Raw genomic sequence first — 18,355 nt, forward strand, 5'->3', positions numbered from 1 at the left:
TAGCCACAGTAGTCGCTGCTTTCAATTTGTTCACATCTACACCGAAGGACAGACAACACATTTATTTTAAGAAGCGGCACCTTATGATAATGAGAATTAGTTCGTTTCCCAGCATTGCATTGACCACATTCCTTCCACACCCAGGCCTGTGCGTTTTGCTCCAGCACAAAGTCCACCAGCTCTCCACAGCAGCTCAGTGACACGCTGGCTATGCTCCTGGCTTGGCCAAATGCAGTGATATGCTGTGGGACCCAGTGACACAAAGCTGTCCCCATGGGGCACCAGGTAGCTGGAGAAGCACCTTCCTCAAAGGGCAGGGTGCAGCACAAAGGAAATAGCAGGGGCTGGATGGAGTTGCCCAGGAGACAGCAGGGCAGCGGGCTAAGGAAGGCAGACGGCCCGCAGCAGGACGTGCACGGTGCCGCATGGAGCCGGGCTCGCAGCACACTCTAGCGACCCAAAATCTGCACAGTGCATTCAGTGCAGTGCTTGGAGTGACTAATGAAAGGATATTTGAACTCTGCCTCCATTTAGAAAATGTTTAGCGCTTGTTAGGAAGCGAGGTTTGCATGTCAGCCTGGAATCACCAATCATTTGCTCTTGATAGAAGACAAAGGCAAGGGTGGTTTTTATAGTTTGTCATATCTTAGGATCAGATACAAACACCGACAGTTAATCGGATATGAGTTAGTGCTTTGCTCTCAGTTTCTCTGGCTAAATGCTGCCATGCACCAGGCCACCGTGCCACACCTGCTTGCACCAGAGCCCTTGCATGAAGATACCAGAACCAGGATACCTGGGCACCTCTGATAAAACATTATTTACATACTGATTTGCCTCATTAAGGTAGAAAAAAGTGAAAGAAATTTCCCTAAATGAATGAATGGATTCTATATTTGACCAGGACAGTCTGAAGTTGGTAGCTTCCAGGGGAGCTGTTGAGCATAGACAGGTCCCCCTCATTAAAAGAGTTCAATGCTTTTATTGCCCAGAAGCTCCCAAATTGCTGAATGATTGCAGCCCCAGACTACAACACCCTGGTCAAACCACCCTCCTCCCATCTCCTCCCACTCACATCTGTAGCACAGCCCAGTGTTCTCAGGAATGCAAAGCATCCCCTCCTCAGCCCTTACTCAAAGGGCTTCACATTGTCTTAGTCACTGTGATTTGAGTGGCTGGAGTTGCTGGATGAGCTTCAGTAACTCAAACTCAAACCGCCAGCAACTTCTCCTGCGCATGCCAACCTGCATTTAAACTCTGACTTTCTCCACCACCCCCAAGTCCCCCTTTATTTCTCCTTTCTTTATCTTCCTTGGTGTCCTCTGTGTCTTCTTTTCTCCTTTTCTCAATGCAAGTTTTTCAACTGCTTTATTTAAAGAAGCTTTTCCAATCATTCTAATGCATCTATAGTTATTCTCACACACAGCACAAGAATGAGCTGTCAGTAACTCCAAAGCCATGCGTGCACACATGGAAGTATCCCATAATTTCCCACATTCTCCCCATAACAACTTTGCAGAACAGTTGCCATTACAGCAAGACACATTTAAGTGCATTTGTCACTCTTGGCAGTACTACTACAGACAGGAATATACTGAAAATTACTCTGGAGAGTCTGAATTTCAGACTCTAAGGAACATGGTGACTACTGCATGTACTTACAATGGATCATTGTACTTACTAATGAACAAAGCCTGTTGAAACACCAAACTACACGATTATTGCTTAATTTCTCGATGTGGATACACCTCATTGCTTCAGTACAGACGACACTTTGAAGCTGAAATAATGAACTACAGAGATTACAGAGCAGCCCTTAAAAAGAATAAAACTCCGTGCCTTATTATTAAATACTAGAAGAATACTTCAATGAGAAATGCAACTCTTGAAAAAAGGGCTATATATCCTTAAATTATATATAAGCGATTCTACCCAAGTGTGAATATGCCTACACTAGAATTTAAGGACTTCCATAGCCTTTCCTGTTTTAAGGCTTGAACTCAAATCTATTCAATCTGCACAACTCCTTTATTTAAAAGCTCCATTTTTATAGTTTGCAAGCACTATCTGATATGAGGCAGGCATATTATACACACTGCAGATATTATATTTTAGAAGAATAACGCATTAGTACTGAAAAGACTCACACATGCATTCTGGAAAGGAAGGATTTTGGACAAAGAAGAAGAAAAATGCTTCAGAAGTACCAGATTTGGACTTCTGGCTGTTAAGATTACATGGTTTAGATACCTATGGATGAAAAACCTACCGCCATTAACATATCAGTCCCTCACAGCAAGGTTTCCAAAGGACAAAGCGAACCTTATTTCTGGTTTATATGCATATTTTCTTCCTAATCTAATTTGGAGATTCATTATACACATAAGAGATATATTGCAAGTGAATGGAATTCATGATCACAACTTAAAACTTTCCAGTCTGCCTAATTATACAGGATTTTATCTTTGGCATTTGTACAACACCAAGTAACTTGCTGATGGTGCAGAATATTTATTTTGCTATTCTTGGAAAAATACCTAAAAGCATAGCTAAAGAAAAAAGAGTAACCAAAAAAAAAAACCAAAAAACAGTGAGTGCAAATTTTTGTTAAGATGCTGCAGCGCTGACATTGAGAATATAATCTTTTACTAAAAATAATAAAATCAACAGATTCCATGTCTGTAAAGCACAATAACCCCAAGCAAAAAAAAAAAAAAAATAAATCATAGGCCAATTCATAAGCTGATTTCTCTACAAGCAGCAAGAAGAAATAGTGTGTTTTACAGCTAAATCATCCTCCATTTCATCAGGAAAACTCCAAACTGATAACAGTATTCAGGCAAGGGCTGAAAAGAAATTAGACCCAAGCTAAAACAGAAACATATTAACTGAGCTATATATTTAGCAGGACCACGCACAACTGCAACAGAAGCCATTAAGTCACAGCAGTATTTCCAACACTAAGAAAGCTGCAAACTGCATGTGGCTGGGGTATTTCCAGAATTAACTCTTGATCCAGAGACCACACTGGACAAGAGTGAAAAAAATCTTGTATTCCACAGATCCCATGTGCCTGTCCCCTCTGCTAAGGCTCAAGGTCTTGGGGCCACATCCACCACCTCTCCCAGGCACAGGCCGTGGGCTTGATCTCCAGGCTGCATCCTTTCTTGCTGAAGGCTGATGCTTTGCCAACTACCACACCAAGCTCAACTCCTCCCTGCCATGATCCCTCCTGTACTTAAAGTAATATTAATCTGAGACTAAGTTGTCCAGTGAAGATAAACCCAGCAGACAGAATCACAGAAACATTAAGGTTGGAAAAGACTTCTAGAATCATCCAGTCCAACCTACCACTAATACTGCTCACTAAACCATGTCCCTCAGTACTACCTCTACCCTTTCCTCAGGATCAGGTAATGATATGCTTCAGCTTTTGATGCCATTGAAGCAGAAGAGTCAACTTTCACTCCATGCCCTGGCTAGAAAAGGCACATGTCCTAGCTTAGCTCCATCACGCCTGCACCAGCAAATCGACTTAATTGTCAGCAGGGAATTACAAAATCTGAAGTGACTCCAGTGGTGCTCGGGGAGATCCCTAAGGCACAGTGTCTGTAGCAAGGACGCGGAGCAGCCAGCCATTTCTGTCTCACCCGCGGGCAAAGCCAAGCAACCTTCGATTTCTGAAGAGGCCAACAAGAAGAACAAAATTCAGCTTTCCTGGATGATTAACGTTGGCTCGAATAATAACAAAAAAAATTGTTATAAATGCATCACTACAGTTTCACTGACTGCTGGTGCCCGCTGCTGCTGAAACCAGGGTTGAAGGTTGTGATTTGAGATACTTATTTGCAATTATAAGGCTATGTCTGATAACAGCTCACAGTGGCCCTTCTAAAAGGGGAAAGAAAGGAAAACAGCATCCACTTCTTGCTGTCTATCCTTTTCCTAACAAGGGCAGAAGCAGTTAAGATAAATAAAGAAGAGGCTGCAATCAACACAAGCTGCTCTATAAAGTGCTAGCGTGAGGAGCGGAGCGGAGAGGAGAGGAGAGGAAAGGAGAGGAGAGGAGAGGAGAGGAGAGGAGAGGAGAGGAGAGAGAAGAAAGGAGAGGAGAGGAGAATGGAGAGGAGAGGAGAGGAGAGGAGAGAGAGGAGAGGAGAGGAGAGGAGAGGAGAGAGAGGAGAGGAGAAGGACAGGAGAGAGAGGAGTAGGAGAGGTAAGGAGTGAGAGAGAAGAGGGGGCAGAGGGAAGAGGAGAGGAGAGGAGAGGAGAGGAGAGGAGAGGAGAGGAGAGTGGCAGAGATGCTGCAAAGCTACATGCTAAGCTCTGCTCCCTGGCACAGAACCTGGTTTGAGTCAGATGATGCCAACACAAGGAAAGAAAGAGGAGAAGCCAGATAGAACTAAAACCCACAAGAACTGAGAAAGATGGGAACCAAAACCTTACGCTCATCTCAGACAGGCATATAGAGAAACACACCCACCTGAAAACATCCCTTTGTGGTATCAATGAATTCACTTTGGATTTGGGGTTTGTTTTCTTTGGTAGGTGGTTAGGTTTTTTTTGTGTATATATACGTATATTTTTAAATCTAACCTCTTGCTGGTGTTAGGACTAGTCTGAAGCTGTGAACTACTGACCCAAAGCTCTGGGCTCTAAGCCCTGCCAATACACCAAGTCTGGGCCTCCACAGCAGATTCACCTTTGCCAGAAACGAGGTGCAAGGCAATATTACAACAGCCTTCATGCTGATCACTCCGCTCTCCGAAAGCCTGACGTCTGTCATCTAGCAGCAAACATCTCTAAGTGCTGAGCTATCTGCCCAAGGAGTGAAAGGAAGAGTAAGTTTGTTCCAGCTCAGCCCAGACTCAGTTGCTTTACTTTGAAGTTAATATCCAAACTAAATTGAAAACCCTCATGGAACCTCAGAAGTACGTTGTGCATAAATTCTGGATTTATTTGCACTACATCTAATATAGTTCGGAGAATTCAGTGGGTAAAATCCACCATTTTCTCACCAGCTGACTATTCACGAACTCCATATAAAACAACTTGAATTTCAGAAAGACTAATATCAGTACTTGGATTTGCAGAAGTTCAGAATTAGTCAAGCAGAGATACAGACCGTACTGCTTAACGCAATCATTGCAAAGAGAGCTGAAACCAATAGGATTAAAAGCCAACCAGTTTCCCTAAGATGGGCTATAGACCACAAATTCTTAGCAACATAAAGGAAATGGATTGCCAGCTATTATCATCTAACATATTAAGTCATTGGGAAGACTTACGCTCCTCTATGAGCTGATGTGAGGCAGTTGAAAGCAATAGCACATCTTTCTGAAATAAAAGTTACTTCACATGACAAGTGCATAGCTCTCTTGAAAAAGCAATATGCTTCACACTTTAAATTTAAAGGCATTTCTTATTCCCTTAAAAGCAGATTTGAAATGCAAAAAGTTCTAAATACAAATCCAATGCAGCTGACAGCCATCTTTTTGAAACAGCCTGCAATTAAGTACACCAGATAAGAACTGCTTCCATTTTATTACTACATGGGATCCAACTGTAGAGCATGAAAGGTGCTGTGGAGGCATATTTAAGTGATTCGTATTGTATCCTGGATTGAAGCTATTGCAGTGTAGGCACACAAGTGACAGGAGGGAGAAGGAGCAGTAATCTAAAGATGTCTGAATCAATGCTTTTCACAAACTTCAACAGCTCAGACACAACAAGCAATGGGAGCCCTGGGCTTTGAGGCATCACCACTGAAACCACTACAGAACAAGGGCCATTATAACTTAGCTCTTACAAGAGCTGAGTAACTCCTTCCTGGTGAGACTCCTGCCCTCGAGACAGCCCAGAGAGTGGCCATCGTGCAGGAAAGAAGGAGCCAGGCCTTACTGGCTCCTCTGCAGCCACCAGGCCATGCCAAGGAAAAGGCACGCAACAACCAATAGCACACAGCAGACTCCTCTCTCAGTCACACTGCGCAAGCCACAGTGCAGTCAGGAGGTATTAAAGTCATGTTAGAACATTCTTGTCATCTCAGAGCATAAACCTTACAGGAGTCAGAGATGCACTGCACATCACAGCATCGTTCCGTAGGAAGCAAAGGAATCCACTGCATTTTCAGTAATATAATTAAAACAATCCCTGCGTGCAACCCAACATGTTTCACAACTCTGAACAACAGCCCAGCACAGGTGTCTGGGCACTTATTGCACATGTTGCAAACACTCACCAGCACGCTTGAGCTCACAGGCAAATACCACTTTTGCAAACCTCCACTGCGCTCTGATATATGCATTTACCTGCAGTTACCACCTGCAGTGATTGTGACAGTGGGTCACACGAAGGAGGCTGGAGTCCAGATTTAAAAGCCATGCCATACTCTTAGCAGTAATATTGATGTGAGAGAGAGCTAGAATTCTAATGAAAAGCAGCTTCTGCTTTTGCAACATCATATAGAAACCTCCTCCTCCTGTCAGAAAAGCGTTTCCAACAGCCATAGGCCAAAATCAGGCCTAGCCTGCATCTTGTAGTCCATAATTATGTATGTTACAAGTGATCAAAGCTACGCTTAAAGTGACTAATAGTCCTAAAAAGCTTCCCCAGATTTACAGCAAATAGCAAAACACTAGAAAAACAAGCAACTAGAAATTAAAGGGTAGAAGACAAGGCATCCATCTTCTATGCAACAGTTGCAAAAATTAAGTCAGAGCGGTGCATCATGGCGAAGGGGAAGGAAGAGGAGTCAGGCAGGATCCCTAACACAACAGCATTTTTCAATACCAGCACTCGCTACAGCTCCTAGCAAGCAGTTATCCTGTTTTCTCAGTGTGCCACTGAGACAAGATAAACCTGAAGTTCAGTTGCTCTGATCAGAGCATGTTTTCCCTTATTCAATTTAAGAGCATATGTTTAATGGGATTAAGATTTGCATAGAAATACTAATTCCCATGCTAACGCTACAGCATTACTTAGCTCAACGTGATGTCAGCCAGCGTACAATCCGTACAAATCCAGAGCCTTGTCCATCTCAATGAGTTTACATTAATAAAGGTTAATAAAGAGCAAACAGATACACATGGTCAGAAGGATGGAGACACTATAATAGCACAACATGTACAACCTCAGCCCACCAGCCAGCCAACCTGGCAAGTTTTTGTAGGTATTGCAGAAGACACTTCCATATCCTGTCAGCTTTCAGTTGCAGGAATCTTGCTTATTTATTTAAATGCAGACAGTTGAAAGAATACCACTCTGCAACTATCCGCTTAAAAACAAAAAATCCTCCAGATAATCCCAAGTCCTGATTAGAAGTGGATATAATACTATGAAACAAAGCATAATGATGCAGTAAGATCTCAGCTGGCTTCTTACACATCCATCACACCACCAGGGATGACAGTCCCACCGCCAGTGTAGGTTGAAAGCAAAGCCCTTCCTTAACATATCACTCTATGAAGTAAGAGAGACACTTGAGGCTCTTCCAAACCATATCTGTCTCACATTCTCTTCCAAACAGCCATTAAATACATGTAATGGAGCAGACATTTGATAAGTGCAAGCCATCCAACAAGTAGCCTTCGAACACAAGCATTTCATTTCTTCTGCATAAGTAATTACTGATTGGATGTCCAAAAAACTTAAGGTACAGGAGCAAGTGGCTTCCTGATAATAGTAGAGCTATTGCCACCTGCTGTCAGAAAGCACTCATGGCACTCCTAGCACATCCCATTTGCAAGACAGACTTGAAGAAATCCAACTTTACCAGTGTTTTGCTTTATGTCATTAGCTTTTCCTCCAGAAAGGACATACCATGGCACAAAAGAACAATAAACATAGTGGTCTGACGCCTAGGAAGAGTTAACCAAAATGTTTTCTCCGTATCCATAAAGCACTCAGTTTGTTTAATTTATTTAATGCACAAAAATATCAGCATCATTTATACAGATGATTCTTTCCTCATGAACTCTAGAAATAATGAGACTGAATGGGCTCAACAGTCAAAGCACAAATAAATAAAGTCACCATACTAGTTTCAGTAAACACATAGTGCCCTGAAAGCACTATCTGCATTGAGATCAAGTTGTTAACTAACAAAACGCATATTCCTCATTGAAGCTCTTCTTTTTCAAACTGAAGTTTCAATGGACCTTTTGGTGACAGCCAGGATACAACACTGAGGGACACGACGGCAAACGTCTACTTTCTTTATAGTTTCTGCCATGCTAATGTCACTATCAAAACACTGATGGTGCAAATCAGCCAGCACTCAACTACTACATGGCATTCATTTCATAGAGAAAACTACGCCTTTTTAACTGTATGCAACTCATTCCCTTCACCCTCAAGCAGTCCAGTGTATTTCTGAGCCAGTCTCCCCAACATTAAGCCTTTGTCACATCCTGAGAGCAAAAGCTGTTTGACCCAAATGGAAGATGCAGTAACCCACCTCAATGAAATCACACCTCTAAATGTACTTTTCTTTGGTTACGCTCTCCTGATCACTGTTACTTTGGACACATTTCCAGTTCTCCATCTAAGTACTACAGTGGAGCTAAGAACTGCAGTGAAATTCAAACACCTTCGTAATATCCAGACAGGCCACTGCTGAAGTAGTTTCTACTTCAGAAGCTGCAAGATGAAAATCTCGCTTGATAAATTAAGTTGGCAAATGAAATGGATTAGCAATCAGTGAAACTGCCTGGTGTCAGATCTGTTCCAGATTTGAAATCATCCTTTTTTCTCCCACCTGTTCATTAAGCACCACGTTCAAGGCAACTGCAGCAACTGATTGCACATTAACAAGCTGTTACGTGGAATGGCATGGTTCAGCCACTGACTGTAACCACGCATTGGTTTAAGCATAGCTCAGCAATAACGTATTCAGTTCACACTTTCTATGTGTGGTACTTCTACCTTGACGTGTAATTTGAGACAGGAGAGAAATGCGATGTTACAAAATTAAATGATCGAATTATACCTTGAGGTCAAGAGTCCAGAAAAAAAAATCTAGTTAAGATAATTAAGAAATATATTTGTGCTAGAGTACGATATTTAAATGTGGCTCTGAAGGCAAAAGCTCAAGGGAGGAAAGGAGTCTTCCAACAGGAAGAGCTGAGACTTGGTAGGACTGTGAGGATTTCCCAGTTCGACGTATCTCCAATGGCAGGATAAGGATGGACAACAGGACAAGTGTTTCAAACCCTAAATGTTCTGAGAGCCTCAGATGTAAGTCACTTCCTAGTCTGCTTTCCTACCAGAAAAGAGATATAAAAAGTTGAGTTATATTTTTCCACTAGCTCTTCTTGATAGTTATCGAACTAAGATTTTTGCATGCCATCCCTTTCCTCAAAATGGAAAACAAGATTCCCTTTAATAGGCATCAGCTTTTCCACCAGATTTGGGAGCGTTAGGGAAGACTCCAGTGCTCGAGCACAGCAGTTCACTGAATGGAGTAACCTCATTGTTCTAACTGTAGGCAATGAGCTAGTTGCTAACATACAAGTAATACTATAGACTTATTAACAAAGATCAGCTTGAATAGAGAAAGGATGCTCTTTTTTCCTGGAAATTAAAGATTATTCTTCTCAGTACCATACTTCTGTACCTCTATCTAAGGACTTTTTTCAAGGCTAAGAATTAACACTTTTTGTAGTGTTCTGCAAGCCATGCCCTTTCCCAGTCAAATAAGAAATGATAATCCTTTCCCAGCCCCCAACTGCTCCATAATATGATCTTGATCTTGCTCCTAGTAAATCTAATTCACAAGCACATTAATATACATCATCTTATCTTACAACCTGACAGTAAGATTTAACAGGTAACAAGTGAATTTGTACATAAGGCCAGCAGTGATGAACTGCTATTTAATATACATGACTACACGGTCACACATAAAAATACCCACTTTCAAAAATGAAGCTCCTGTTTCTACTTCAAATTATAAAGTATAAAAGTACCAAATCTACTTCAAATTCAAAGTATAAAAAGTACCATTACCTCCCTAAATATTCATTAAAAGGGACTGTCAAGTGCAACCCTTTGCTAAAGCAGTTCCCTACAACAGGTCACACAGGTAGGCATCCAGATGGGTCTTCAATATCTCCACAGAAGGAGACTCCACCACCTCTCTGGGCAGCCTGTGCTCCATCACCCTTACCATACAGAAATTCTTCCACATTAGCACTGAACTTCCTACATTCAAGTTTTAGGCCATTGCTCCTTGTTCTATCACTACACACCACCGAGAAGAGCCTGGCCTCATCCCTTTGCCTCCCACCTCCCTTTAGACATTCATAAATATTAATCAGATCCCGGCTCGGCCTTCTTGTCCCTGCACAGCCCCATGTCTCTTAGTCTACCCTCACACAGGAAATGCTTCAGGTCTTTCCTCATCTTCATGGTCCTCTTCTGCAATGCCTCTCTTTTATGAACTGGGGAATCCAGAAAATGCATTCCTTAGCTGATACTACAAATAACTCCCAATTTATCGTCAAGTCTTGGTGACATTTTTGCTGCTTATTTCTGTATTTTGGATCATCCAGGCTGCATACAGAGACCCCATGTCATAAGAAACCTAAATGTGAGCTAAGCAAGTTCTACATTTTTAGTTTTCCAACAGCCTCAGAAGATGTTACTCATCATTAGCATTGCTACATTAGGCCTACTTAAGCCATCAGACCTTCTTAATACCCCCACTGCCCACGCTTCAGATACACAGAGGCAGCAGCCAAGAAGAGATAAAAGGAAATAACTTGTTAAGAGCCAAGATCACGTTCTGTGTAATGGGGAGTGCAATACACTAATAAAAAAAGGTCAGTCTAAAATTAAGATTTTTTTAATAAACATCTGCGTAGAATACTTTAAAAACAAAACAGAGAAAGGAAATTAACAGGATGCTCAAGGCAAAACATGAAGTTAAACTAACACCTGCCTGCAATACAAGGACATTGGAAGGAACTATTCTGCAATAACATGTTCACGGCAGTACGTAACTGAGAATGGTTTTAGGTAAACGTCACATCACCTCCCTTTTTCAGGTACCTCTCAGTCACTCAGTATGTTTTGTAAAAGCCAGAAAACAGATCCTTACTTTGATCGCGTGATTGCTGGACTAGGACTGTAGGGTTTTTGACATTCCAAACGGAAAGCATTAAGAAACCCTCTAAGTCAAGAAAATCAAACCATTTCAATTCCAAAACTTAATCTGCAGCCAGTTTCAACCTGTGATTCAAGGGAACTCTGTGAATAAGGAGAACTCTCTGCTACACAGAGAGGAAAAAGAACCAAACAGTCCAAGTGCACAGACAGTCCCTGCTGCATGGGCACACTCTTTACAGACACGAGCTCCAGCATCTCTATATAACTTCTTACTGTTGTAAGCAAGCACATCAATCTGCCCAGCACAACCTTGGGGATTCTCTGCGCTTTACTCCATTACAGAGGAAAAATGCAGTAGATTTCCTTCCAAAAAATAAATAACACCAGCACTTAGTTGTTGCAGATGGATCGTTATTCCCAACAATTAATGACAACACAACCAGATACCAAGGAAAAAAAAAGCAAACAGCCAAAAGACACAAACCATAACCTTTAGGGGGTGGGGAGCGGAGCTGAAATTTAAAGGGTGGGAGCAGGGGGGAAAACCTTCCCATAGTGTTTCTCAAGTAGCCAAATTAGATTATTATAATCCAATAGATGAAATCAATCACATAAGTTTTTGGGTTTTTTTTCCAGATTATTTTCATTATTTTTTTCCCCTTTTTTTGTCACAAGATCCTACACACATTTCTTCAGTCACTAAAGCAAAAGAGGTTGTAAAACATTTAGAGCTCCACAAGTAATGACAGAAACTTAAAAGATACCATCTCCCCACAAGAAAGCAGACATTCAAAGCATGAAAAACAGTATGTCCCTTTTGCTATCATCTTACTGTTAAAAGATTTTTACATTATCTAGTCCTCAAATGTCTCAATTTAAAAGCCAGACTGGAACGTACTGCAGTAACTCAGTATTGAAGTGCAGTGTCCTGTCAATATCAAGAGTGAACTCTCAGCTACTCAAGCTAAGAAAAAAAAATAGACATGAGATCATTATTTTTTTTCCTTAGTGACCACGGTGCTCAAGTTCCACAATAAACCCTCGTCACAATAAAGGCACACAGGGTGAACAGAGGGAATACAGAGAAGTCAGGAACAAAGCATGCTGAGTTTCCAGCAGGTTTCCACAGGACACTGCAATTCTATGTAACTTTCCAGAGTTCAGGTTTATCGCATGGATATCTTTACAATGAAAGCTTTCAAGCCACGATAACATTCAGCCACATACCTGCATTAACGATGGCATCAACCTCGAGCAGCGTGATGTCACCTCTGTACAGAGACACTTTCTCACTCAGACTTCTCTTCCCCTGAGCATCTTCTTTAGCATTCTCACCTACAAAAACACGGGACAGAGCAGGTTATCAGCATGGCAGCAAGACTAAGACATTTAGAGCAGGCATCATTAGCCTCGGTTACAGGTCTGTAATGGGACGGTGACACATCCTGGTTTAGCCTCGCGAGGGCAGCAACAGCCCATGGCATCTCCCTGTTGATCTTGGGTGCAGCACAGCCCTCATTCAAACACAGCTGGGCTGATGAACATTGCACACACACGCACACACACACACACTTTTCAGAGATACCACCATCCAGTGAGTTTTGTTGATAGTCACAAGGGTACAAAATGACAGAAAACAATATTTAGTTAAGACCATCCTCCCACATGAAGCAGCAAGTTATATGATCTGGAATTATTCAGGATTTGTCTGAAAGCATGCGAACAAGCAGCTTGGCAGCAGAGTCAGAACTCAGAAGGCATCCTGGCAGTAGGTAACAGAGAGAAGAAAAACCTCAACAGAAACAGCCAGTAAGTTAAACTCAGAGCTCTGACACCTTCAACTGCTCCACTAGGCAGAGGTTGAAGGCTCCACATACGTTAGCTTTCAAATGCTTCCCTTGCCAAATGGTGTTTTAACAGCTCTTATTCTGACACACTCGTTTTTCCATCAGAGCTTCACCAGCCTTATAATCCACCCATAAAGTCGTTCACTCACCCCAATACTTCCACATACTCATACTAGCTAGTAAGTATAACAGCCCTGCATTGTAAGAAACTCAAATTATTAGCAAAGTTGTAAGGTGAGGAAAGGCTTGCTTAACTCTCTTCATTGTTTAGAATTACTTCCGTGCAGTATAACAAAGATGTCCCATTTCATCTATTGGCCAGAAACAGAATTATACAACTGGAAATCCTGAACTGACGCCTAAGTGCAAAACAGCTTTCAATTCTCAAAACAAATATTCACTATTGAGTAAAATAAACTCAAGGAAAGATACAGTGAGATGCTGAAAGCAATTCAAATGAGTCTGGCCCCCCTAGTTTTCTGATTAACCTTCATTTTAATCAACTTCCACAAATCAGATGATATCTTCTCAAAATCATCCGCATTATAAGCAGATTCAAATAGAAGCTGCATTTATCTTAGATGTTGATTTAACTTCAGCAGAAACAACTTGTATCGCAAATTGTCATTTATTTCAGCCGCTTCAAAACAGCCAGTCTTGCATACTTCTAGCTTGGATAAACTGAACACAAAATCCACGCTGCCTCCAGCAAAAGGCACACTGCCTCTATGACTTACGTGAGTACAGAACTACCTTTCTGCTACAAGTGTGTATGTTCAATAACTTCACTCCTTCATTTGGCTCCTAAATTTCTATTCCCTCTGCCGTCACCAGAACAAGAAGTATTTCTGTTTAAGGGGTATGAAGTATTTGTATCCTACTAAGGATCTTCTTATCCTAACCGAACAAACATACTGCTCATCATCTTTTCCACATAAGGCAAGCACTGCTATTGAGTTATATTAAGATAAAAATCAACTTCTGACTCATTTGCAGGGCATAATCTATATTACCTGCTCTCCTGTTAACCACGTTAGGTTGGCAAACAGAACAGTTTTCTTCCGTATCCTTCCCTAGCAAACATCCCACTGGAGTACTGCCAAAAGCAGCACCACAGCCCACCGTTAAGTCAAAAGACCTCAACAAGATAACATCAAATCAAACACCCAGAATTCTCCAAACCAAACCATTTCAAGTTTATGAGCAAGCACATTTTGGATGACAGGATTATTTCTGCCAATATCATGCAGAATCAAGAAAAACAAAACAAAGCCATGAAAAGACACAAAGTGAACAAGTACCATAGAAAAGCTAATTTTCTTATTACTTATCTCTAGGTCAGAAGCAGAGCACAGATACCTTTCCTTTGCCAGTTCACCAGCGAGGTCCCATTACTCCTCTAAGATGCTACATAATGCAATCACTGCCTCCTGATCTTCTGTACTGCCCTACCATCACACTCACCTTCTTGCTCTTCACAAGTGCTGAATACGTTTCAGCAGATCCACTATCAAAACTCCCTCCCCATAGAACAGCATTAGTAAATTTACAACCTCAACAGCAAAAACAAAAATGCAACGCACTACTACACCTAGATGTTCTACCACAGCCTCTTCAGCAAGTCCCTTACCTGCCCCACAGCTTTTGGCCACTTACAATACAGCTCAGCACTAAACACACATGTTGCCTTGTACATCTGTGACAAACTACCCCTACTTCTTTCCATTAAAGAATATCTGGTATCGGAGAGAATTTTAGCTTTCGCTATTTCACCCTGGTTGTAGCAGAAAGATTCTTAGCGCTGATGAGAGTCTTGGGGAGCCAAGTCTCATTCACAGTCAAGCACACTTGACAAGTCTACTAATACACCTTTGATTGAAAGAGTAACCCCAACATAATACAAATAGTCCCATCGCCATCTGCCAGATCTCTGGGACTGGCAGACAGTTCTCCCTAACCAAGTCAAACTGGTATCTTATTGGGAATGTTTTCTTCTCTTCTAATCAAAGTACTCATCTTGGTAAGGACAGCGAGGTCACTCCCAGTGATTATAAAACTCTCTTCTTGCTTTTGTCTCCCATCTCTTCCTTGACCAAACACATTTTTGTCTGCACTGCAAGGTAACGCTGAATCTCAAATTTGTCATTAAGAATGATGCACTGTTCTCAAATATGCCCCAGAAACTCATCTGTTGCAGCTATTGCACTGTACCTCAGCAAGGACAAGCCAGCAGGGCACTGCTTGTTTCACTAAGTACACGCAATACTCATGCACTAATAGAAATCCAAGCAGTGACAGACCCTTGCACTCGTAGCAAATTGTTTCTTGCTCTAAAGAAAGAGCTGTACGTACTCCCTCAAGAAATTAATCCTTTGAAGTGGTTGCTACGTAACACCAGCCTTCAGCACAAGGTACAGAACAGGAATTTGCATCATCCCCACCCTTTAGTGATGCTCGTGATACCTGACCGAAGGACAGAGAAGACAGCAGCTGTGTCCATAACCCACAGATTATCCCTAGGAAGCATCAGGAGAGAAGACAGTCTGCCTGCCAAACTTTCAAGTCTGTCTCAACACTGTTTGTGCAGAGTGCATCCTGAAGGCAGATCAGCTGGAAAGCCAGGAACATTCAGACAGATTCCAGTCCTAAAAAACAAACTAGACCAAGACTATTACAAAGTCTGCCACTTAGACAGATGTACCACAGCCACCAAGATCAGAAATCTGTTCCATTTGGTCCACAACTGTGAGCGTGAGCTTTCAGGACAAAATGACACAAACAAGCCAACAAACTCCCAGACACCCATAGCACACGAACCTGAGAAAACAACACGAGCACATGAGCCTGAGATTTGGACTGAACTGCGATCTCACTTTCACTCGTAACTCTTGACGTGAAGCAAAACTAAACCCCTGCACAGCAAAATAGCCCTTCAGATTAAAAGTGAAGATCACCTTTAAGGTTTCAGTAATAGAAAGTAGAAATGCTTTAGAAAACATTACATATCTGGGGACTTGTTTTTAAGCTCAAGTAAATCTTACAAGGTGTGCCTACATGAAGTCTAGATTTCTGATGATACAATCTCAGAGCCAACCCTAATGACCACTTAATTCCATCCCTGCCTCTGGAGTAAACAATAATCACACCGAGACCTTCAGCTAAAGGCACCAGCAATGCTCCCCTCCAGCAGTTTGCAATGTAATTTGCAACTTTCAGGCTAAGATGAATTCAAAGAACTACTTGATACACAGAACATTATTAAGTGGGAAGGGGGGGAGGGAGGAGGAGAGGAGGTAAATAGAATATTCCCAAGCTTTGGAAGTGAGACAAGGTGAAAAACTGTTCCGCACACATGCCAACAATCTGCACATACACAAGCACTGAAAACAAATCCCAACATGAAATCAACAAACAAGACTAAAATTTCACCTACTTGGTCTTCTCACCAGTTTCTCCTGACCTGTATAATTTTCACCTTGCTTAAATTCAAATCTTAACCCAGGCACGTCCAACTCACAGCCTGCTCACCACATGTGGCATCAAGTTGCAATCAAACATTCAACCATTAAACTCAAAAGTCTGATCAAGCTTCAGGATCAGACTTTTCTAAAACCTCTCTTAGCAAAGAAATACACCCTTTACAATCGCACCTTATTCATGTCACTGCTTTTTGGCAGTATGTACGTCTATGAATGACTACTGTCAAGAATGAAGCACTCAAAGAGTAAAGCAACGAGAGTTACAACCACTGCCATTGAATCAGATGGCAGTTACCATCACGAGGACTACACTGCAAGTAAGGCATCCTCCTATATTCTGATGTTGCCCCACAACATCAGAGGTGGATGTTGGTGGGATGGGGGTCAGCCTCACCTCTGTCCCTGGAAGGGTGATGGAACAGCTTGTGCTGGATGCCATCTCCAGATAATTGGAAGAAAAGAGGCTATCAGGAGTAGTCAGCATGGGTTCACCAAGGGGAGGTCATGCTTGACCAACCTGGTAGCCTTCTGTGATGTTGTCGCTGGCTGAGTGGATGGGGGAAGAGTGGTGGATGTAGTCTACCCTGATTTCAGCAAGGCATTTGATACTGCCTCCCACGACATTCTTATAACAAAGCTGAGGAAGTGTGGGATAGATGAGTGGACAGCAAGGTGGGTTGAGAACTGACTGACCAGCGGAGCACAGAGGGTTGTCATTGGCAGTGCAGAGTCTGGTTGGAGACTTTAACTAGCAGTGTTCCCCAGGGGTTGGTGATGGGTCCGGTCTTGTTCAACATCTTCATCAATAACCTTGGCAAGGGGATAGTGGCCACCCTCAGCAAGTTTGCTGATGATAAGAAGTTGGGAGGATTGGCTGACACACCTGAAGGCTGTGCTGCCATTCAGCGAGACCTGGACAGGCTGGAGAGCTGGACAGCAAGAAACTGGATGAGGTTTAACAAAAGCAAGTGTAGAGTCTTGCACCTAGAGAGGAATAATTACATGCACCGGTACAGGCTGGGGGAAGAGATGCTGGAGAGGAGCTCTGCTGAGAGGGACCTGGGCGTCCTGGTGGACGACAGATTGGTCATGAACCAGCAGTGTGCTCTCATGGCCAAAAATGTCAATGGCATTCTGGGGTGCATTAAAAAGAGCGCGTCCAGCAGGTCGAGGGAGGTGATCCTCCCCCTTTAATCTGCCCTGGTAAGACCTCATCTGGAATACTGTGTCCAGTTCAGGGCTCCACAGTACAAAAAAGACAGGGATGTCTTGGAAAGAGTCCAGCAGAGGGGCCACTAAGATGGTGAAGGGCCTGGAGGCCTTCTCCCCTGTGAAGAAATGCTAAGTGAACTGGGTCTGTTTAGCCTTGAGAAAAGAAGACTGAGAGGGGACCCGACCCAGGTCTATGAGTATCTTTGGTGTGGGGGGGGTAAAGTGGTGAGGTGGAGACAGGACAAGGGGAAACAGACAGAAACCGGAGCATAGAAAGTTCCGCATGAATGTGCGCAAGAACTTCTTTATGGTGAGGGTGATGGAGCACTGGAACAGGCTGCCCAGGGGGTTGTGGAGTCTCCTTCGCTGGAGATATTCAAGACCCACCTGGATGCCTACCTGTGTGACCTGGTGTAGGGAACCTGCTTTGGCAGGGGGGCTGGACTCTATGATACCTGGAGGCCCCTTCCAACCCCCACATTCTGTGAACATCCCGTTACATTTTGCTGCTGTATGACAGAAGGCAGCAGAAGGGCAGCCTGACAGAATGGTGTCTGACATGGAAGTGTAGATGAAGCAAAGGGGCGTAACTGAATTCATCCACAAAGAAAATAAATGACATCCACTGACACTTGCTGAACATTGATGGAGAGCAAACAGTGGATATGAACACAGTGAGTGGTAAGTGGTGTATTTCAGCAGTAGTAA

The 18,355-nt window shown here is 42.6% G+C and overlaps 1 protein-coding gene across 3 annotated transcripts in view; it reads right to left on the minus strand.

The window, feature by feature from the left end:
• The window catches only part of MACROD2 (mono-ADP ribosylhydrolase 2), a 786,342-nt gene that overhangs the window by 748,385 nt on the left and 19,602 nt on the right, over positions 1–18,355 (minus strand). For all 3 annotated transcript variants that reach the window (XM_015856727.2, XM_015856726.2, XM_015856725.2), the window contains exon 3: positions 12,337–12,444. In XM_015856727.2, the coding sequence (XP_015712213.1) occupies positions 12,337–12,444 (108 nt within the window). The remainder of the gene's footprint in view (positions 1–12,336; positions 12,445–18,355) is intronic.

Source organism: Coturnix japonica, chromosome 3 (genome assembly GCF_001577835.2).
Source record: "Coturnix japonica isolate 7356 chromosome 3, Coturnix japonica 2.1, whole genome shotgun sequence".
NCBI lineage: Eukaryota > Metazoa > Chordata > Aves > Galliformes > Phasianidae > Coturnix > Coturnix japonica.